At 40.5% G+C, this 24845-nt stretch overlaps 1 protein-coding gene across 1 annotated transcript in view; it reads left to right on the top strand.

Annotated features, from left to right (window-relative positions):
• The window catches only part of LOC126135429 (uncharacterized), a 186417-nt gene that overhangs the window by 153638 nt on the left and 7934 nt on the right, over positions 1–24845 (top strand). Inside the window, exons 3-4 of the mRNA XM_049915200.1 lie at positions 2196–2394; positions 22305–22411. Of these exons, the coding sequence (XP_049771157.1) occupies positions 2196–2394; positions 22305–22411 (306 nt within the window). The remainder of the gene's footprint in view (positions 1–2195; positions 2395–22304; positions 22412–24845) is intronic.

Raw genomic sequence — 24845 nt, 5'->3', positions numbered from 1 at the left:
GAGTCTCTTATTCGTGATTAATAAGGTAGCTTCGTAAAATATATTTATGAAGCTAGGTATCCATGATGCCCTTCTGGCTATGATAATTAAAATTTTGATTCGAGATGCAGTTTACAGTTTTCATGTAAACACTACTCACAGATTAGGCCTTTGACCTGTTCTGACAGTCCGACTGCTGCCTGTACGAGGAGCGATTTATGGTCGTGGGATATGTGATCAGCGTGTTGCCAATTTCTCCAGCCGCTACTGTCGAAACATGAATCCAGCTAATGACGTTTTTAATGCTTAGGTTTCACCCTTACTTGACAGTTTTCACATTATTTAAAATACGTTGAGTTTACTCCGAACTCTAAGCTTTCTAGTGACCTTTAAGTTATCAAAAGGTAAGTTGTTTTTATAACTAGGTAACCACTGAAGGAAAGTGTTTAGTCAAATCACGTATCAGTTTGTATTATGTAATAATTTAGCACGATTATCGGTTATTCTTACACAAGACGTGACCACTGTCAAAGTACATAATGTATCAGCCACAATTATATCTTTAAATTAGATGTCATAAAAACAGTTGTACACTACTGGCCATTAAAATTGCTACACCAAAAAGAAATGCAGATGATAAACGAATATTCGTTGGACAAATATATTGTACTAGAACTGACATGTGATTACATTTTCACGCAATTTGGGTGCATAGATCCTGAGAAATCAGTACCCAGAACAACCACCTTTGGCCGTAATAACGGCCGTGATACGCCTGGACATTGAGTCAAACAGAGCCTTGATGGCGGGTACAGGTACAGCTAGCTGCCCATGCGGCTTCAACACGATACCACAGTTCATCAATAATAGTGACTGGCGTATTGTGACGAGCCAGTTGCTCGGCCACCATTGACTAGACGTTTTCAATTGGTGAGAAATCTGGGGAATGTGCTGCCCAGGGCAGCAACCGAACATTTTCTGTATCCAGAAAGGCCCGCACAGGACCTGCAACATGCGGTCGTGCATTATCCTGCTGAAATGTAGGGTTTCGCAGGGATCGAATGAAGGGTAGAGCCACGGGTCGTAACACATCTGAAATGTAACGTCCACTGTTCAAAGTGCCGTCAATGCGAACAAGAGGTGACCGAGACGTGTAACCAATGGCACCCCATACCATCACGCCAGGTGATACGCCAGTATGGCGATGACGACTACACGCTTCCAACGTGCGTTCACCGCGATGTCGCCAAACACAGATGCGACCATCATGATGCTGTAAACAGAAACTGGATTTATCCGAAAAAATGATGGTTTGCCATTCGTGCACCCAGGTTCGTCGTTGAGTACACCATCGCAGGTGCTCCTGTCTGTGATGCAGCGTCAAGAGTAACCGCAGCCATGGTCTCCGAGCTGATAGTCCATGCTGCTGCAAACGTCGTCGAACTGTTCGTGCAGATGGTTGTTGTCTTGCACACGTCCCCATCTGTTGACTCAGGGGTCGAGACGTGGCTGCACGATCCGTTACAGCCATGCGGATGAGATGCCTGTCATCTCGACTGCTAGTGATACGAGGCCATTGGGATCCAGCACGGCCTTCCGTATTACCCTCCTAAACCCACCGATTCCATATTCTGCTAACCAGCATTGGATCTCGAACAATGCGAGCAGCAATGTCGCGATATGATAAACCGCAATCGCGATAGGCTACAATCTGACATTTATCAAAGTCGGAAACGTGATGGTACGCATTTCTCCTGCTTACACGAGGCATCACAACAACGTTTCACCAGGCAACGCTGGTCAACTGCTGTTTGTGTATGAGAAATCGGTTGGAAACTTTCCTCATGTCAGCACGTTGTAGGTTTCGCCACCGGCGCCAACCTTGTGTGAATGCTAGTCATTTGCATATCACAGCATCTTCTCCCTGTCGGTTAAATTTCGCGTCTGTAGTACGTGGTGTAGCAATTTTAATGGCCAGTAGTGTCATTATTGTTCGTCAAAAAATTTTCTTTTCTTTATGAAGTTGAAAGAACAGAATCTGAACATTATAAAATGTTAATTTCTCCGACTGCAGGAATTATATGCCGAAATTTGATTGTGCAGACTTCTGTTGTAGTACTCCGTAGTTGCTTGACAGTGTTGTAGTATCTGATACACGAACTAATTCAGTGCTGTAGTATGCGATGCACGGTCTAAAGCGGTGTAACGGCTTACAGGAGGTGATCCGACTGGAGACCCAGTACTGGACGCTGGTGGACATCCCGAAGCAGGAGAAGCAGGAGACGGTTCCGGCGTTCGTGCTGCGCGCATGCGCCATCATGGAGAAGACGCAGAAGTCCGGCGAGGGCGTTAAGACGTCGGCCAAGCTCGCTGAGGAGGAGGAGAAGCGCCGCGAGCGCATCGACCGCCTCGAGAGTGAGTGAGCGACCGGCCACACTACACAGTCTTATTTCGCCTCATTGCTCTTGTTCCTGGAACCTCGAACATTTACCGCGTTCCATCGATAAGTTCCCTGCTGTCGAATAGAGCGGTGCGCTAGTAAATACGAATATATCTGTGAGTAGCTACCACATTCTAACATAACTGTCACGACACTTCGCCTCGATTGTGTTGTCTACCGCACCAGCAGCGCCCCAAGCGGTCAGTAACTTAAACTGTTCGGCGCGATCGTGAAAACGAATAGTGGTAGTTTATTTTGATTTCTACAATGGTTTTTACAAGCTGGAGGGTTTGTAGCGCAATAAATTGTAGCAACAACGGGAAGAAGACACCACTTGCAAACTACATGTGTATTAATGATTAATGTTTCGTTTTAGGAGCAGAAAATGGTTAGTTGGTAGCAGACGAGAAGACATTATGAAAAAAGACCCAGTTTACCTGTACCAGTTTGGTTCGCTACATTTCGAACAAAACCAGTTCATGAACGCAGACAATAATAAACTCGTGTAGAGTGCAGTACCCACATTGTTTGACATCCCAAACATGCCACCTCAACTGATGATGAAGAGGAAACTGCCACAGATTCGACAATCCATCTAAAGCTGTAAAACAGTCCTATGACACAGAAGCAGCCAGTTCAACTATCCATGTATCAGTGCCAAATTCGTGTGAATCTTCAACACAGACATGCTTTGACGATGAAGTGGTTAGATTAAGTGGAGTTATTCGTGTCTTACAAAAGCGTGTATTTCATTCACTTCTGTTGTTAGTCACTTAATTTTCCTTGCCTCCTTCGTGTGATGACATTATTTTGTTAGCACCTTGTTCACTGACAGATTGTTTGAAAATTATTCAAATATTTGGTTTTGCGTGAAATGTAATGTAATCAGCTCATTATAATGTTTTCAACATATTTCTCCAACTATTTGGCAGTTGCTTGTCCCACTTAGAATAAGTGGTCGTACTTGTGGCAACAGGCGACAACAATGACAAACACAGTAGGCCTACAGAACGATAAATGAGCTGTCGATTGCTTTTGCATGTAGAGGTACATGTCTGTGCTTCTTAGGTGTGAATCTGTGTGTTTATATTCTTCTGATATCAACGTGGTAAACTGCAGTTTTATCCAATGTCACAAGTGTTTCTTCACGAATGTGTTGTAGCTTGCCACTCGATTCACGGTTTTTATCCATACTTGCGCTTATTTTAGAATCATTTTTAGAAACATATATGCCTTCATATATGCCCTCTGATACTACACAAAGGCTTAGAGGAAAGAAAATAACTCAAATATTTCGTAAATTACGTAGGAAATGTATGCAAAACAAACATTATGCGTACGACACGTCTGACGTTCATTTTACTCGCCGCTCTCAAACGCTAACAACTTTTACAGCAGTGAGTGTCGCGACAGTTACGTTAGACTGTGGTAGCTACCAACTGAGATCGACCTATGTTTAGTTTTAAGATCCATTCATACTTGACAGCACAGATCCGAACAATACATTTCAAAACTCAAATGGAGGCATTCACCAAGGCTGTCAATGGAACGAAACAGTCAACGTTTTTCGGGAAGAAACTATTGACACTGATGATGGGAAAGGTGTCTTCTTCTGCTAACAGCGGAAGTTAACCATTTTCACAGCGATCTCGCATGTTATAGTAGTAGATTTCGTGTTTTTTGTTCTTTTTCTTCTTCTTCTGCTTTTACACTGGACCACTTCTGTCAACCATTTTCTGGCCATCTTCTTCAGTACGTATTCTTTCCGAATTGCCCAGTACCGTTTCATTCGTTCTGATATTTTTTGACATTCATCATCTGTGAATACCCATTTTACTGTTTGTCATTTGTCTATTTTTGGTTTAAATCTTTTTTTTTATGTTTTTCATCTTCTTTAAATTTTCAGTTTTGTTTTGCATATCGCCCAGGGTCAATTCTAGCTCTTTGTTCTCATCCCTGACTGTTTGTCATTTGTCTATTTTTGGTTTAAATCTTTTTTTATGTTTTCATCTTCTTTAAATTTTCAGTTTTGTTTTGCATATCGCCCAGGGTCAATTCTAGCTCTTTGATCTCCTCCCTGATTTCCTTTATCCATCCTACCTGTTGCTTCATGTTCCAAAATTTCTCTATAATTTTTCTTAGTAATAAGGTTTCTGGTGCCCTCATAATCTGACCAAAAGAGAGATCCTTTTCTTCCATCTGACCAAAAGAGAGATCCTTTTCTTCCATCCACTATCTGTAATCGTCTCCAGTTCACTGTACACCATTTCATATGGCATTATCTGCCACTGTCCAACTTTTTGATAGTTCTTATTTATCCAATTTCTATTCTTCTCTCTACTTTTAAAACTTTGTCGATTCTCTTTTTCTGGGTGACTTTACAAACAGTTTCACTTCTGTATGTCACCTCTGGTTGAACTACCATTTCGTTAATGTTTTAATTTAGTTTTCAGTGAGAGATATTTTTATTGAATATAAATCATATTAATTTTTGAGGTTTTATCGTTTTATTAGATCTTTATTGCCAAGCAGGTTTCTAGTCCAAGCTGTATGCAATAATTTCTCCTAAGTATTTAAATTTTTCATTAATTTTACTTTCCTGTTCTTTCCTGTTATGAGGTTGATTACTTGTGAATATGCTACCATTATCTTGGTCTTTTCAAATGATATCTGGAGTCCAATTATATATATATATATATATATATATATATATATATATATATACCTAAAATCAAAGATGATGTGACTTACCAAATGAAGGTGCTGGCACGTCGACAGACACACAAACTAACACAAACATACACACAAAATTCAAGCTTTCGCAACAAACTGTTGCCTCATCAGGAAAGAGGGAAGGAGAGGGAAAGACGAAAGGATGTGGGTTTTAAGGGAGAGGGTAAGGAGTCATTCCAGTCCCGGGAGCGGAAAGACTTACCTCAGGGGGAAAAAAGGACGGATATACACTCGCGCACACACACACACACATATATGTGTGTGTGTGTATGTATTGTAGGCTTCTTAGTCAATTCCTGATTGTAATTAGCCACTAATACTAAGTCATTTGTCAGCCCCAGGCAATTTAAGTTTATATGATCTTTTTTGGTTCCAATTCTTATGTTTTCAGGATTTTTCTTGTAACATTTCCTCATCACATAATTCAGACCACAGTTGAAAAGTAATTGCAGTAGACCATCTCCATGGCTTAACCTTGTTGTAATCATAAATGCCTCCTCATGAATTTCTCCTCTGAACTTTACTTTCGATTTGGTGATTGTTCGAATTAAGTTTATCAAAATTAATTTTGGGCTTGTGACCAAAATTCCTTAGTATCTTTATCATTGAATGTCTGTGGATACATCATGTGCTTTTTTGAAGTCTATAAAGGTTCTGATGTGATGTTTCAGTTTTCTTTCGTAGCAGTCCATTACCAATTTCAGACTGATTATCTATTCTGGGCAACTTCTCCAGGGTATAAATCTTCCTTGGTATTCTCTTAGTTCCAGTTCAAGTTAATCTTTATAACGACTGTATGGACTTCATAGTTTTCAGAACATTATTTTGCTGTGTTTTCATGACATACTGCAAATGTTGCATGATAAATTGGATATTTTTTACATGGAGTATTCTTCCCCAGTAGAGGCCAGGTAAAGAAAAGTTATTTGGATTTTATAATAACTGAACAGATCTGACCCCTAAAATGTGTATAAATAAGAACACAAATTTATCAAACGAAATTCATTGAATAACCTTCTGTTTAAGAGACAGTGGCAGTTCTGTTAAAGTAGAAAAATGCAAAGTAAGAAGAACACAATAGAAAAGGCCATCAGCCTCTATGTACTATATTACAAATATTATTTGATGTGTTTGTATGTGTATATTTTCAATTGTCAATGTAGAAAAGGTTCTCAGGTAAAGACATTAGATGTTGTTGAGAAATTCCTGCAATATTTCATTGGTGCAACTGACCAACATCTTCAGATCACTTGCACTAATGGAATACTATGGGAATTTCATGATGACATCCAGTTGACTGTTTTGAAGTTTGTTTCACTTCTCAGAAATTTGCTGTACAATATTGATCAGAAATATCCATAATGAATTTTGCTTTGCCCATTAACACACTTTATCAATACTAATACCTTGATTCTGATACTGTATTCTGACTTTTTGTATCACATATCTCATCTCATAACTTCACTTTTATCATTCAGTGTTAGGCTAAGCAAGCTGATGTCATAATGACACTGGGTGTTGTGTGAACACTTCACCATTTGATGGTGACATTAGTCAGCTGCCATTCCATTCCATTGATGTTTAGTGTGAATTGACATCTAGGCATAAAATCAAACCTCCCTTCAGTAGCCTCTCAAATCCACAACTTTTGCAGTCACTTTTCATTCAGCTGTAAGTCCATAGCCTCTCATGTCAGAGGTGATTTGAAATTGTTGAATAATAATGTTTGTTTATTCAGTATAAGTTAAAAAAATATTGTTAAACTTCAAAAACGGCCATTGTCAAGTGCTGCCACCAATAGCTTGTCAGAGTTCAAGATGCCCATTGTTATCTGAAGCTGTGAAGCGAAACTACCACCTGTTGCTCCCATCATTCTGCTAGGTACTCCACTAACTCACTGAAGGAAAACTCTCTAGAGCCAGCCACGACCCCCTCCCTCCACCCCCTTTTCCAGCTCAGACAGAACCCTTTATTACATTGGTTTGTGGCACCACTCTTAATCACGAATCAGTTTTTCAAATGACACTGAAAAGCCAATGTTAAATGCGATTAATTGAATCAAAATAGTATGTGTGGACCCTCATAGACAGGTAGGTCAATTTTTTGCAAATCATCTTCATAATATATTGACTGCATAGGAATAGAAGGGTAAAAACTACTCTGGTGGATATACCTATCTTGTGGTTGTTGGTTTCCTGGGGTTGTAGATTCACAGATGCATTTTTACCATTGGGGTGATATGACTTTATAACTAAGAAACGAAAACTTCAAGTTTTATTATTGTTTGGTTTGAAAAAAAAGGAAAAAAAATGTAATCTTGCACCTGACTTACTCAGAGTTTCCAATACATTGCTCCTCACCTTCAAACAATCAGAATCACTGGCCTAACTGACTCTACATTGACATTTAAAAAAAAAAAAAAATCAGGACTTCTGCCAGGTGTTCGCGTTGTTCTCGCACGATATTTCGATGGCATAACTCACTATCTTCTTCAAGTGCTACCTGAGAATGGTCCTTGGGATGATGAAGTCCAGTGTTAATGCATGCAGTCTGCACTGCATCAGGTGTTCCCTCTGCCGTCTGTGCCCACCAGACACGGCTCCCATGGTCCTCTCTGGTTGCTGATGTTCCCACTGCCATCCATACCTCTTCTTCAAATCTTACCATGAATAGGTTGGCAACCACTGGTGATAGAGGGCTGCCTATTGCCACCCCTTCCGCTCGCTCATAAAATTGACCCCCATATAGGAAGTAGGTTGAGGTTAGTGCATGCCTGAATATATGGGGATCAATTCTATGAGTAAATGGGAGGGGTGGCAATAGGCAGCCCTCTATCACCAGTGGTTGCCAGCCTGTTGATGGAAATATTTGAAGAGGAGGAGGCACTTATATTGGCCACATATCAACGCAAGTGCTTTTTTAGATAGGTGGATGACACCTTTGTCATTTGGCCCCATAGCAGAAAGAAGCTAGATGATTTTCTGCAACATCTGAATTTATGCCACCCGAATGTAACATTCAAAATGGAACTGGAGAAGGATGGATAATTCCAATTCCTGGATGTATTAGTCAAGAGGAAGGCTGATGGCACATTTGGGCACAGTGTGTACCGCAAACTGACACACACTGACTTATACCTGCAAGCCAACAGCTGCCACCAGCTGGCACAGAAGAACGGGGTGCTCAAAACTCTAGTCCACAGAGCACGTACTCTGTCAGACCCTAACAGTTTGGTGATGGAAATAGAACACTTACAGTCAGTGTTCAGCAAGAATGGATTCTCATCTGAAGACATCCAGAAGGCACTTCAACCTGCCAGTCAACCACAGGATCCAGTATAAGAACCAGAAAAGGCAAAAAGGGTGCCATACTTGCCACATGCTGGCCATATCTCTGCTAATATCAGTAGAATTCTCATGAAACATGGCATCTGGAGTGTATTTTGCCCACCCACTAAGATTGGGACAATGTTGGGGAATGTAACGGATGACCTGGAATTACAGAAGCCAGGCATTTACAACATACCATGTGAGTGTGGGATGTCATACATCAGACAGACAACCAGGACTGTGGACATCAGGTGTAAAGAACACCAGAGGCACACCAGACTCAGACAGGCAACCATATCAGCCATAGCAGAACACTGTCTAGAGCTTGGTCACTCAATGAACTACAGTGGCACCAAGGATGTCACACAGACCCCTAGACATTGGGACAGTGTCATAAAAGAGTCCATCAAGATCATGGAGGAGCTCATCAACCGTGACAGTGGATACCAGCTCAGCACAGCTCTTGAAATTCTGAAAGCTCAACGCAAGACACATCGAGATTTCACAAGGAACAGGAGTGGGGACCAAGAAAATAGCCACAAGACAGAGCACCAGACACTACAGATTTGTCCTGACACTCCTGAGATGATGATCAAGACCCCTAGAGGGTGTGCAAGTCAGGTGCGGACGGCGGTCAGAACACCAGCGACCACAGAGGACCACAGGAGCCGGGCGTGGACTGCAAACGTAACATTCGACGTGGCGCGGACCAATTACAAAGCGCCCGGCAAGAAATAGAAGTGGAGACAAAGGAAACAGCCAGGATACAGAGCACCAGACACTACAGACGATGTCTGCGACCCCAGAGAGCAGCTGAGCTGGGCACAGACAGCAGCGGGAACACCAGTGACCAGAGAAGACCATGGGAGCCACATCTGGTGGGCACGGACCACAGAGAGAACACCCAATGTGGCATAGACTGACTAGGGAGCACCCAGCACTTTACACGCATAAATAGTGGACTCGAACTGCCCAAGGACCATTCTCAGGTAGCACCTGTAGAAGACAATGAGTTACACCATCAAAATATCATGTGAGAACATCCAGCAGAAGTCCTGTTTTTTTCAAAATGTCAGCAGATCTCCGGGAAAGCCTGAAGAATTAACTCAACATTGTCAAAACCTGGGACTGTTTCTTTTGTTGTGTTGGCCTCTGAGGTCATTCCCATGACATTAGACAAGACCTGCATCAGAATTGTGAGTATTGTGAATCAAATTAAGGTTCAAATAATTTTTAGTTTCTGTTCATGGCCAATTCAGAGTCTCTAACAGAGTCTTGGTTCTGTTCACATGCAAATTGTGTCCATAGTACATTGTTTGAACCAAGCTTAAAGGGGTATCAAGGAGCTGGAAACATAAAAAACAAATATCACTAGAAAAATGTCAAAATAAAAAAAAAAAAACAGAATGTCATCATGATGTCTAGCAAAAGATTCATTTTTGTCAGAGTATTACCAAACTGAAATTTGATTTGGTCTAAGCAAAGTATTAAGAGATGTATCATATACTAGTATCTGTATTGGTGTTATCAATTAGTAACACTTATACATCACCTTTTGACCTTCCCAGTCCTGAGCTTACATTTTGTGAATGAAAAGTTTATATAGGTGGCCATTGTGTTGCTCTGGGGCAAATTAAGACTAAAATTACTAAATTTAAAGAATTATTGTGATCCACCAAATTGCTAGGACAGAAATACGTTTTTTTTTTCTTTTTTTGTTCTAGTGATGACATGTTTCCAGGAATTCCTTTCATTTGATTGTGTTTATAAACTGACAGTTGAAATACATAGATATATTTAAATAGGTACCATAAAATGTGATATATTTTTATTATCACATCTGACAAAGCAATCACATGATTTTTCACCTGAGGGGACTTTATAAAGTAAGTTACTCATTACGATGGCAGGCCAAGCAACATTTACTGAATGCTGCACTATACCTCAAAGTGACACAGGTACAGCATACTATTTCTTCAACACCCTCATCAAGTCTGTGTAAAAAACACTCAGAACATTCCACCAACTGTTCAATTTCTCGATGCTAGAGACCCAGCTTTTGGTCACAGAACCATTTGGAAGCCACTGTGTGAAAGTTTTCATCGTTGACAAGTCTGTGATTGTTGCAAATCAGTTTTTTGATTGTCCGAACAATGTTGTCTATGGTTGATGTCCATAGTCTAACTTCCCCATCAGTGTCACCCACATCTGTGTGCCTATGGTCAAATTGTTGGCACCATTCCACTATGGCTTCTGTTAGCCATTCGTCTACATCAGCAGGCTGGATATCATTCTGAACAGTCTGCAGATCTGTGACGAAATCTGTAGTGTCTGACTCATTAGTTTTATGAAGTCTTGCTCTTCATTTAGGCTAGGATGAATTTTCTTCCATGATTTTTGTAGAGTGGTTTTCTTTAATTCTTCTCAAACTTGGCAACTCTGTAAATTGCATCTTTTTGCTGAGTCTTTTCACTGCTTCAAAAAGATCACAACCCTCTTCTGTTTTCTCCACAAATTGCTGAGGTATTTCCTCCTGTAACACTGTAACGTCATTTTAAGCACTCAATAACACTCTGGCCCATTGGTTGGATTATTGAAGGGGCAGAGAGGGGACAAGGATGGCAAGAACATAGATTTTATGTCAGCTTATTGAAGTTCAGACTCAGAGAGATGGCTTGGGGTTTCGGCTAGCAATGCAGTTGCACAGGATGGTGGATTTTTTTGATTTAAAGTACTTCTTAACTGCCAGAACAAGAGCACAAAAACAATTCTTTAAACAAATTAACATTCATCTAAACAGTTTTTTGAAGTTTGTAATGAATGAGAAGTGCTGATGGGTTTATAATTTTGAAGGCTCCTGGTTTCTTATACTTGCCGATTACAAACAAAAGCATGTTATGGTCACCACTTGTGTTGCTGCATGCTTTAATGGTCAGCCTGTCCTTTGTTAGTTTCATGTCTGTAACTGTTACATTTTTTGAGGCAGGATTTTTTTGAGGGAACATTTTATAGTTTAGATCAATCTAATCAATATTGTGTAACTGATCGGCTACCAGTTTATTTTATGAGACTTTTTTTTAAAGATTTTTCAACAAACTTCCTACCTGCATCATCATCAGCAGAAAGTTTCTCACCTGAAGTAGTAAATTGCCTAATACCTTGCTGATTTCTCCCACAGTGAAGACCACCTTCACTTGCTTGCAATTCAGATTTTTCACCCCCCCCCCCCTTCCCCCCCCCCCCCCCCCCCAGATTTTTATCCAAATGAAAAGTTTTTCTTTGACAACAGGACCAGAAAGTGAGGTCCATTGTATCTGCCCTGACAAAACCAAATCCACACAGTGTCATCTAACGAGGCAAGTTTTGATTTTCCAGTGATTTTCAAGTTTTTAAGGCATTTTCACCACATATAGTTAAAGAAAAAGCTTCCAGATCTTGTCCGTTGTTTTCCCAGTCTTTAATGGTTGTCTCTAGAATACCCATTTCAGAGCCTAATTTAGTAACTGACTCACCTTTGTCAAGTCTTTGCAGAACACTTAGTTTCTGTCTGACTGTGCACATAGGAAATTTCCTGTTCTGGTTCGTTGCCATTTTTAGTCTTTCACAATCCCTTACACTTCATAATCCCAATTAAAAAATTGTACAAAACTACACTGAAACTTTGAAATTAAAAGGAATACAGTGAAAAAATGTGCACAGATAAAGCAGCAGATTTAAAAGTACAGTAAAGTCAACAGTCTGGCAGTACAGTAGTCTGTCAACTGAGAATGCGTGATGAGTGTGACTCAAACAGACATCTCTTGTGACACTAACAAATCAAAGTGTTAAGCTGACACACCTTTCAGTATGGAGCACAGATGACTGGTTGAACACGTGGTTAGTTAATCAAAGGTCAGATAATCGAGGTTCTGCTATAATAATTATTTGCAGACAGTTTAAGCCCAAACACCACAACCCAAAAAAGATCCATTACAGCATAAGATACACCAGCATTCTCACATCAACAAATTATTTTTTGAGGTTATAATTTCTGGCTAAAATGTCTGTCAAAGATTTTTGGCTACATGTGATTTCAAAAAACCCTGTGATTTCAGTCCATAGAGTCCAAACAGTATCCCAGTTATGATATTTTTAATCCATAGGAAGCCAGGAAGCCACAAAGTCCTTCCTTGAGTAAACTTATCAGTTGTGATTCTTCAATTTCTCCCACCGTACTTCATGATAAAAGAGTTCACAGGTGAATATCCGGGCATTAGTGTCCAACGGGCACATTATTTCGGCAAGTGACCACGTTACCATCAGAAAGTTAAGTTTTATGGTCATGTAATAAATTTTTGGTCTGGACTGTCCTTGTACTTTTTGTAGCAAATCACTACTTAAATAATCAGTTTTTGAAAATATAATTTAATTGGAAAGATAAAAAATCTACTCATCAAGTGCTGGCAGAAGAACACATGTATAAAGGTATTAAAGTTTGTAAGTTTTCAGAACCAGTGGCTCCTCCTTCTGGCAAAAGGATTGAAGGGGAAGGAACAGAAGTGAAGGAAAAGGGATAGAATTTGGAAATGTTGCACAGAATCCTGTATCAGGGGAGACTTAAGAGACATGATGAGAAGGACAGATTGCACTGGATAAGATTTGAAAACCTGAGAGTTTGAAGGTGGAATATAAGGTAATACAAAAGACAAAGATTACTGCCAAAACATCGTGCATGAGTTAATAAGAATCAAAAGTTGAGTGCATTGTATGTGGTAGAGGTGGGAATGGGCAGTGAAAAATAGACAGGTCAGAAAATGAAAGATGTACGAGGTGCATTCAAGTTGTAAGGCCTCCGATTTTTTTTCTCCGGACTGGAAAGAGATAGAAACATGCACATTGTTTTAAAATGAGGCCGCGTTCATTGTCAATACGTCCCAGAGATGGCAGCACCATATGGCAGATGGAATTTTACCGCCAGCGGCAAGAATGAGAACTGTTTTAAATACTTAAAATGGCGACATTTTCCTTACTTGAACAGCGTGCAATCATTTGTTTTCTGAATTTTCATGGTATGAAACCAATTGAAATTCATCGACAGTTGAAGGAGACATGTGGTGATGGAGTTATGGATGTGTCGAAAGTGCGTTCGTGGATGCGACAGTTTAATGAAGGCAGAACATCGTGTAACAACAAACCGAAACAACCTCGAGCTCGCACAAGCCGGTCTGACGACATGATCGAGAAAGTGGAGAGAATTGTTTTTGGGGATTGCCGAATGACTGTTGAACAGATTGCCTCCAGAGTTGGCATTTCTGTGGGTTCTGTGCATACAATCCTGCATGACGACCTGAAAATGCCAAAAGTGTCATCCAGGTGGGTGCCACGAATGCTGACGGACGACCACATGGCTGCCCGTGTGGCATGTTGCCAAGCAATGTTGACGCGCAACGACAGCATGAATGGGACTTTCTTTTCATTGGTTGTGACAATGGATGAGACGTGGATGCCATTTTTCAATCCAGAAACAAAGCGCCAGTCAGCTCAATGGAAGCACACAGATTCACCGCCACCAAAAAAATTTCGGGTAACCGCCAGTGCTGAAAAAATGATGGTGTCCATGTTCTGGGACAGTGAGGGCGTAATCCTTACCCATTGCGTTCCAAAGGGCACTACGGTAACAGGTGCATCCAACGAAAATGTTTTGAAGAACAAATTCCTTCCTGCACTGCAACAAAAATGTCTGGGAAGGGCTGCGCGTGTGCTGTTTCACCAAGACAACGCACCCGCACATCGAGCTAACGTTACACAACAGTTTCTTGGTGGTAACAACTTTGAAGTGATTCCTCATGCTCCCTACTCACCTGATCTTGCTCCTAGTGACTTTTGGCTTTTTCCAACAATGAAAGACACTCTCCGTGGCCGCACATTCACCAGCCATGCTGCTATTGCCTCAGCGATTTTCCAGTGGTCAAAACAGACTCCTAAAGAAGCCTTCACCACTGCCATGGAATCATGGCGTCAGCATTGTGAAAAATGTGTATGTCTCCAGGGCGATTACGTCCAGAAGTAACGCCAGTTTCATCGATTTCGGGTGAGTAGTTAATTAGAAAAAAAATCGGAGGCCTTAGAACTTGAATGCACCTCGTAGAAATCTAAAAGGGAGTGAAGAAAGGAATAGTTACTATGAAGAAATGCTATAACCAAAGAAATGAACGTAAATTAAGGCCTTCTGGGTGGTGAGAACAAAGGACGTGTTGTAGCACCAGCTCCCACCTGCGGAGTTCTGAGAAACTGGTATCTGGGGGAAGAATCCAGGCAGCATGTGTGGTGAAACAGGCACCCAGGTCAACACTGTAATACTGTAGAGCAAGCCCTGCAAAAAGATATTGTGTGTTGCCAGTATAAACCCTCTGCCTATGCCCATTCATCGTAACTGTCGTAGTTATGCCGATGTGATGGCTGAACAGACTTTACATTGCAGCTGATATACAACATGTGTCATATCACAGATGGCTCTCTCTTTGATAGTATTTATTTTGCCTGTTACAACAGGAGTGGTATAAGTGGTAGTACATGGCATGGTTATGGTAAGTCTTATGGTGGCAACTGTCACAGGGGTAGGAGCTATAGGTAGGGAGATGGTTGCAGAATGAGCATAGGGTCTGACAAGGATGTTATTGGGATTGGGAGGGCGACAAAAAGCTACTCTGGGTGTGGTGGGTAAGGTTTCTGACAGAATGGATCACATTTCAGGGTAGAAGTCATAGCCTTCTCGAAGTAGCTGATTTATGCATTCAGTACCAGGATAATACAGGCAAAGAACCCCTTAACTGCGAGGTTGCAAGTTCTCTCTTCTCTCTTCAATAAGGCTCATTTCAAAGTAGAAGTGTTCAAAAGAAACCATTAGCTGGCAACATAAACATTAAATGAAAAGCGATGTGCCACAGTGATCACAAAGGTTCACACCTCAAGCTCAAAGTTACTAACTGTGCAGGGTGTTCAGCTACGTGTCCCCTCTTAAAGAATGTGTATAGAATCATACTGTTGTAAGTGGGAGATGAGAATTGATGGTATGTGAATGCAACTGAATGCAAAACAGTCTGTCATGGGGCTTATTGTGAAACTGCCTATCCTTTCAGGTGTAGCTGCAGATAGTGCAATAATATGGTTTGTGGGCATAAAAAAAAAAAAAAAATCCATAGTTGGAATTTGTACAGTGGTTCCAGGTGGTATGAATTGCAATGTCACACACTTTTCACAAGTGATAGTTTGCTCTACATCTACATCTACATGGATACTCTGCAATTCCCATTTAAGTGCCTGGCACAGGGTTCATCAAACCACTTTCTCAATTCTCTATTATTCCAATCTTGTATAGTGCGCGGAAAGAATGAACACCTATATCTTTCCGTACGAGCTCTGATTTCCCTTATTTTATCGTGGTGATCATTCCTCCCTATGTAGGTTGGTGTCAACAAAATATTTTCACATTTGAAGGAGAAAGTTGGTGATTGGAATTTCATGAGAAGATTTCATCACAATGAAAAACACCTTTCTTTTAGTGATGTGACACTCTCTCCTATATTTCATGATAATACAATATGTGCTGCCTTCCTTTGAACTTTTTCAATGTACTCCATCAGTCCTGTCTGGTAAGAATCCCACACCGTGCAGCAGTATCCTAAAAGAGGACGGACAAGCGTAGTGTAGGCAGTCTCCTTAGTGGGTCTGTTACATTTCCTAAGTAGTCTGCCAATAAAATGCAGTCTTTGGTTCACCTTCCCCACAACATTTTCTGTGTGTTCCTTCCAATTTAAGTCGTTTGTAATTGTAATACCTAGGTATTTAGTTGAATTCATGGCTTTTAGATTAGACTGATTTATTGTGTAACCGAAGTTTAACAAGTTCCTTTTAGCACTCATGTCGATGACCTCACACTTTTCATTACTTAGGGTCAACTGCCACTTTTTGCACCATTCAGATATCTTTTCTAAATCATTTTTCAGTTTGTTTTGATCTTCTGATGACTTTATTAGTCAATAAATAACAGCATCATCTGCAAACAACTGAAGACAGCTGCTCAGATTGTCTTCCAAATAGTTTATATAGATAAGGAACAGCAAAGGGCCTATAACACTACCCTGGGGAATGCCAGAAATCACTTCTGTTTTACTCGATGACTTTCTGTCAATTACTATGAACTAAAGGAGTACGATTTTTATATCCAGACCAGGAATCAAGCAAAAGCTCATTATTTTGACCAGCTATTGACCAAAAGCAATGCTCATACCATAGTTGTAAGTCCCTTATGCCCATTTTCCCACTCTTTCTTGCTGTGATATAAATGTTCTGTACTGCCCTTGCAAGATAACACACACGACAAAGAATCATAGGGGGTAGAGCACCTCCAACTTCTCACAGCACAATAAATAATTTTATAGCCAGTTTACCATTCAGATTATGTGTTGACATAATTGTATGTGAATGCATTAAGATGTTGATGTTAGTCGATCTTGACACAACTCTCTTGTTACCATTTCTTTCATAAGTATTCCCTCTTCAAATCCCAGTTGGCCAGAGTTATAAACAAGTACCTTATTGAACATTGGGGCAAGTTTGTTTATCTCATCTACAGGCCAATTCTGCAGTTTGCTGTGCATCATCAAGTTGACATATGTCTGAAATTTTGTAATCTTATGTCTTCCAATTCTGAAGCACTGTTTTAAGTTATGCAACCAACCACTGCTTCCCTTGAAATCATTGTAATCTATGCCACATGCAATTTGATGAGCATAATGTTGTAGGTCAGTATCAACCACATCCTGTAAATTGCATGAAGCGTCCCTTATGCATGACATGATCATATTGCTGCAAACTTGTATATATACATTATTCACAGTAAATACTCCTTTCTTTACTCCATTTCAGTTTTCTACATATTTCATTTTCTGACTTGTCTATTTTTCACCATCCCCCCTCCAACCTCTATTACATACAATGCACTTAACTTTTCACTCTTATTAGCTCATGCACAATGATTTAGTATTAATTTCTGTCTTGCATATTATCCTGTCTTCCACCTTTAAGCTCTCAAGTTTTCAAATCTCATCCAGTGCAGTCTCCAACAATTAGTCTATGGGATTCTGGGTACAGAACGTAATATACGTAATAAACAGTTCCCAAGTTTTCTATATAGACATGTATTTTACCATAAAGACTGGTATGTATGAACACTGCATGAAGTACAAGGGCAGACTGAATTAAACATGGTGGCTTGTCAGAACAGTTAATGTTCCAAATATTGTAATTTGTGTGGTTGATGTTACCTATTAATGCCACACAGCCCCCTCCACCCCCAGTACGGAGTACGGCCTATAAGCCCTGAGGGGGGGGGGTTTCAGCATCGGCATGAGTGGTGCGAGACGGCAGGCGCACGACCGCACGACCGGAAGCTCCATCTCCGTCGGTTCGGCGTGCTAAGGTGCAGCGGGCAGCCGTCGGTCAAACTCATAATCCGAAAACTAACACGGTTGGGAGGGGGGGGGGGGGGGGGGGATGATGCATCGACCAACTCGGGAGTGGCAGTGTGGGAGAGGAGGCGGTATGTGAGCATGCCTTCCCCGAATGCATACTGATTCCCAGTGAGGGTCGGGTCTGTGCTGTTGGAGAGCAGTACAAGCACATGATTATCGAACACCATAATCAACATGTCATCAATGCGGTCAGGTGGCACATTGCGGTGTAAAAAGAAGGACGGGGCATCCGCGTCTCTAGTACCTGAAATGTCTTCAAAACCTGTGAATGGGGATGATGATGATATGCCTGAGGAATCTGCGAACTGTGGTGGTGACTCATTGGACAGAGAAAACCCAACTGTAGGTTGAACAGACTCCTTAGCAGGCTCTTCATAAGAACATGTGCTCAGGCAGTCCGACTGGGATGGCAGAGGGGTGTCAGAGTGTATGAAGGTAGGCTTGAGTCTGTCTAGGGAAACAGTTTGCGAGCGATATTTTATCATAATGTTGAACGTCGTCTCGCCCCTCTGAAGTACTTTGAAGGGGCCGAGGTAAGGGGGTTGTAAGGGTTGTCTGACAGAGTCATCCCTGAGCGTGACGTGTGAGCAAGTGCTGAGTGAGGTCGGCACGTAAGTGTCAGGTTGGGAATGGCTGACAGGTGGGTGTAGCCGGGTGTTTCTAAAGTGTGCACGCATCCTTCTGATAAAGTCTGGGAAGGAGGGGGAATCCCCGGGATCTTGGGGGAGAATTAGTTCCCCAGGTAAAACTGGGTTTTCACCGAAAACTAATTCGGAAATCGTCCCATGTAAATCTGGTTTAAATGTAGAACGTAGGCCCAGCAAACCCAAGGAAGTGCCTCGGACCAGAGACAGTTGTGGCACGTGAGTGCAGTTTTAAGGGTGCGGTGCCATTGTTCCACCAACCCATAGCTTTGTGGGTGGTAGGCTGGTGTATGGATCTTTTTAATATCACAAAGATTACAGAGAATCATCAAAAGTGAAGATTCGAACTGTCGACCCTGGTCAGTTGTGATGGTGGACGGTGTAATGGTCGCCTGGTCGTAGATATAGCTAATTGCTATAGTCGCACTATTTCACTCCCATTTACGGAGCTTGTTAGCACTTGATGTTAGGTTGGCGCCATTAAAATGCATTGTGTTGTGGTAATCACTGCTACTTGCTGGATCGCTGCTGTCTCTCGATGATGATGCTGGCTCTACATCTGGTTGTCTAGGGTTAAAAACATGAGGTCCCGTGTTTTTTATGTGCTTTTGATGATAAAGAACGAGCGAAACCAACAAATATGTAAACTTCAAATATTTATTACTCTGGTGGCCATCTTAATTCCACTGTCCACCAAAGACCATGACACAACACAAAGTAGTATTTCCTTCACATGTTCTTTGCATTGTTTATCCACCTCAAACAATGACACACAAACACACTTTACCAAAGTGACATTCCGACTGCCTCTCGACCCTTCTTGCTGCTCGTATTTATAACATTGTCAAAGAACTACTAAAAAGAGATATAGTTTATAAGTCACATGTACATCTGTTATCATAATTTGTGCAGAAAAGTTATTAATTTGCATCGAGTGACATAATTTAACATGTTATTAAAATGACAGACAGATTTGTTGACTTGACAGAATAATTCTTTGTTACAAAAAGGCCATTTTTTAGAAGTTTGTCAATTGACTTCTCTAATTTGCATAAATAAGTAAATAACATGAATTATTAAGAATTACATTGGTTTTCGTCTAAAATAGGATTGCTTATGTGAATACTGAGTGAAAACGCTCCTAGTGAACAAATAGGTTTCACTGGGTGATTTTTATTTAAGGAGATCCAAAATACCTAAGTTGTCCACTATTTTTCGTACTTTATATTAATTATTTAAGATGAACTCAGTGTTTTTACATGATGACATTTGCTGTATCAGTGATCAAGTGATATTAACTTTCGTGTGGGTCAGTTATTCAGTATAATTTAATGGGTTGACTGTTTATGGAGACATGTTATGCAATCATTGTTAACATGCACAATACCTTTTCTATAATCATAAATACTCCTTAAACTGGTTGAATTTGGAGGGTATCGCATACTTCGGTAAAGTAAAGCCTTTAATATGTTCCGTTACAATGGGCAGCCGAACTTAGTGATCCAACAAAAAGACATTCGGTCTATTGTGGACAGGCTATACCTGTGGCCCTCCGACGGAGGCAGGGTTCCACACAAAATGCTCGGTTACGAGGCGAGTGGTAGCTGGGATGCTGGGGTGGGCGAGATTATGCAAACCTGTTGGCGCAGCATGGGCAGGAGCAAAGACCACAGAATGCCCATAGAAGACTCACACCACACTTCGTCTGAAATGCCAGGGAACTTAGCCTCGGTAAACATGAGTGAAGCCTGCGGGTCCATGACCAGACCCTGAGTGTCTTCGTCTGAAGCCTGTAGTGCGGCGAGGTCGGATAAATCGATGATTTGTGAAACGGCATTGATCTGCGAGAGGAAATCAGTGGGTGGGCATGTTCTCCATGCCTTTGATGTAGCATATGTTTGTAGTAAATTGAGAGAACAGGTCAAAGTGGCGGAAGTGTTGGAAGGGGGGGGGGGGATCCTCTGGCGGGTTGCAGAAGGCATCCGCCACATGTTAAAGGGATATAAGATTTTTGCACATAGCATATACACTACACAAGAAGATAATCAAACAAGAGTTGTAGTAGCAGAAGTAATTACAACTATGCGCAGAATGGTTTCCATAAAGGCAGATTGTGCACATATTGTTTTTTCACCAGCTACACTTCATAAGAAAACATTAAGCATTAAATAAAATAACACTGCTTCTAGTGGCTTTGAAAAAGCATTTTACAGGGTAAACAAAATCAAATTATTCCAAGACATAGTTGGTAAGGGTGTTCTTTAGTCTCTGATGAGTGTAATGTGAAATATCTATAAAGCACACATATTAAAATTTTAAACAGACTGACACAATTTGAAATTAACCATGGACTGTATTTTGTTATATTGCATTAGACAAGGATGTACCTGTCACATACTCTCTTTAATTGATATATTGATGATTCCATAAACACAAGGCAAAGATCATGAGGGTGATCTACAATACAGAATGCACCTGCTTGTGAAAGTAGCAAATGAGCGTAACTTAAATACCTCTGCATCAAAAACATAGTTATGGCATTTTGAGAACGTGAACTACTTAGCATCTAAACAGATTTTAACAATGAACCAACAGAGCAAATTAACAAATTTCTTTGATTGGGTGTGACATTACTAACATATCAAAATGACGATATGAGTACAAAGCTACAGAAATTCCTGTCCCATTTTCTATGTGGCATACAGCTGCAGAAGAGAATACACTGCTTGAACTATATAAAGCAATGACAGGAGAAAAAAGAAGTTTCATACCAGCGCACACTCCACTGCAGAGTGAAAATCTCATTCTGGAAACATCCCCCAGGCTGTGGCTAAGCCATGTCTCCGCAATATCCTTTCTTTCAGGAGTGCTAGTTCTGCAAGGTTCGCAGGAGAGCTTCTGTAAAGTTTGGAAGGTAGGAGACGAGGTACTGGCAGAAGTAAAGCTGTGAGTACCGGACGTGAGTCGTGCTTCGGTAGCTCAGTTGGTAGAGCACTTGCCCGCGAAAAGCAAAGGTCCCGAGTTCGAGTCTCGGTCGGGCACACAGTTTTAATCTGCCAGGAAGTTTCATATCAGCGCACACTCCGCTGCAGAGTGAAAATCTCATTCCAGGAGAAAAAAATGTTGTATGGATGTGAATACTGGACACTGTACTTGCTACATGATGGATAAAATGGACAGAAGTGCAGAGATGCGATTTCTGAGAGCAGTAACTGGTTATAGGCTAACTGATTGGAAGAGAAATGGACATATCAGAGAAGAACTAAATATATTTTATATGAATGGAAAAATAGTGACACACCGAAGCAAATAGAAAGAGCATGCTAAAATGTTGTCTCTGAAGTATAAATTGACACTAGGCAAAAGGAAGATCTTTTGATTGATGGTGGTGGTGATGATGATCATGATAATGATGATGAAAACAGTATCTACCAAAATAGTTTTTAGAGACAGAATTGATTTATTAGGAATGAAGATGATGAATTAATCTTAGAAATAGTAATTCACAGAACTGTTTGACTCCTCCCTGCATTTTTACTTTTTTTACTTAATTTACTTACATTTTGTATTGGCCTTGATAAGCCTTATTATTTTAATCATTTAGTGTAACTACTGTTGTAGCATGCCAATTTTATTCTAATAATTTGCAATGTTTTCTCTTTCCCAGATATGACAACTTTGCAGATTGAGTCAGAAAACACTCAGATGACCAATGATTTATACCGTCTGCTCAAGAAGTATTCTGGTCTCAGGAATCTTATAAGGGAACTCAAGGTACTTGCTGCTTCTGGATAATTCATTACATTTCAATTCCACTTTTTCAAAACAGAACAAAAAATTCTGATTTATTATAAACGCATAAGCATAACAACTTCGCACTTACATCATATTCATGATAATCATAGAATGTAAGGAAAAGATCCATTGCTATTTTCCGTAAAGATGACACATTAAATTAAAGATGCGTACAACCAAAAGGCACTTACATATTATCTTTTGGCTACAGCCTTTGTCAGAAAAAGAAAACACACCCACAATCATTCACACAAATATGCATCCTGGTGCAAGCCACCAAAGATGGCAGTCATTCGTGCGTGAGGTGTGCTTGCTTTTGTTAATGAATGTGCATTTGTGTTTTCTTTTTCTGATGAAGGCTAGGGCCAAAAGCTAATATGTAAGTGTCTTTTAGTTGTGCCTGTCTGCAACTTAACATGCCATCTTTACAATAAGTAGCAGTCTATCTTTTCTTTTTGCTGCTGATGTTCCTACCAGGATTTTCCATTGTTTCGTGATCGTCATATTACTGTAACAGAAATTCCAGAACAGGGACAATAAAAAGAGCAATGGCAGGTATTGATTTGTAGTTGAATGGTACATGATGCAAATGCAAATTAAATATCATAGAAAAGTTGCTAGTATTTAAGTTGTTCCTCTTTTCCTATGTCAATTAGACACATTCACGTACATAACTACACACACATGTTGTCACTCGTGGTCATTTAAGCTGATCATTGTGTGTGTGTGTGTGTGTGTGTGTGTGTGTGTGTGTGTGTGTGTGTGTGTGTGTGTGTGTGTGTGTGTGTGCGTGCGCGTGTGTGTGTGCGTGCGCTTGTTTAAATAAGGAAAACAACAGTAGCTGACAAGCTAGTAATGTCTTCATGCTGTTATGTATGTCTGTATGCTGCACATGAATCAACTACACAGTTGCCTTTCCTCATTCTTGTTATTGCCAGAACTTTAAAAACAGATCATAATATGAAAGTAGCCTCAAAAAATATATTAAGTCTTAGCTGTGACAGGCAGTTTTTGCATTTATAGCATTTTCAGGCACCTGGAATGTTACCTTTCTCAGGCAAACCCCTTACCAATTTAGCTATCCAGGTATGGCCCACAATCTACCGTATTTACTCGAATCTAAGCCGCACTCGAATCTAAGCCGCACCTGAAAAATGAGACTCGAAATAAAGGAAAAAAAAAATTCCCGAATCTAAGCCGCACCGGAAATTTGAGACTCGAAATTCAAGGGGAGAGTAAAGATATAGACCGCACCTCCAAATCGAAACAAAGTTGGTCCATTGTAATATGAGACACAATTTAGGTCGAATGAATGACGATACAGCTACAGTAGTTTGGTTCGAGTCGTAAGCTTAGCAGTTAAGCTTTACATGGTAGCCATTGCTATGCATCAGGTGCTCCGTCCGTATTTATACGGGTACCCTTCCTTTTTCACGTGCTTCGTCTGGTTTGAATCGATTGCTTATTTTGCTTTGATCTGATAAATGCTATTTTCTTTGTTATAGGTGTTTGCGTCACTCTAAGCTGAAAATGCATTACTGTACTGTGTCACGCATTGTTTGTCGCATTCTGATAGTGCGTGTTTACGGCCTGTCACCGCTCGCGGCATGGCTTGCTTTTGTGCGCGCTACCGCCGCTTACAATTAAAAAAAAAGAGAGTAATCGTCTCATTAGCGAAACAATGGCAAGAGACTGCTATTTGTTGTTACTTACACTGCTGCTTTCTTTGATAATGATCAACAAGAACCAAATAATAGACTGCGTATGATAGAACATGTTCTGAACGAGAGTTAGGCGAAAATGTTTCTCCGTTTGAAAATCTTTGCGGCCGCTTCTTTAGTACATCAAATTCTGCACAGAAATTAGAGTCATCTTAGAATTAAAAATCTAGTCAGTTGCCGTGCTTCATTTCTGACTGTATCACTATTAGGCATAAGAATAATACGAATATAAACATGACACAATACGTATATTCTTCCGCGTTTGCTGTTGTCTCACTCTAGTTTCGTAGTTTATTAGGCAGGCAGGATTTAAATGAGATAGCAGCAAACACGAAAGAATACATGACAAAATGTTGATATTCGTATTATTCTTATGGTGAAGAGAATACTGCATGTGATTCACATTTCATCAGGTTCCTATTAGCAACCATCTCTTCTCACAGGTAGGAAAAAATTCAGAAAGTAGAGTTGGCCATATTGACAAACATCCCAAACAGTCTGGCATGTCGGATTTTCGTAGTACATTGAAATTCTGCTACATTCGAAGACGAACAATACAGAATTTGTATTTACTTCGTTGGATAATGTATGAAAATGCAGTGGTCAAAACGGGGCGGAGAAAAAAAAAACTCGTCTTCCACCCTTTTTTTTAATTTATTTACTGACGCGGAGGTTTTGGCACCAGTATATAT

The sequence above is a fragment of the Schistocerca cancellata genome, chromosome 1 (genome assembly GCF_023864275.1).
Source record: "Schistocerca cancellata isolate TAMUIC-IGC-003103 chromosome 1, iqSchCanc2.1, whole genome shotgun sequence".
Taxonomy (NCBI): Eukaryota; Metazoa; Arthropoda; class Insecta; order Orthoptera; family Acrididae; genus Schistocerca; species Schistocerca cancellata.
The sequence above is the reverse complement of the archived record's forward strand: the minus strand, read 5'-3'. Positions and strand labels throughout refer to the sequence as shown.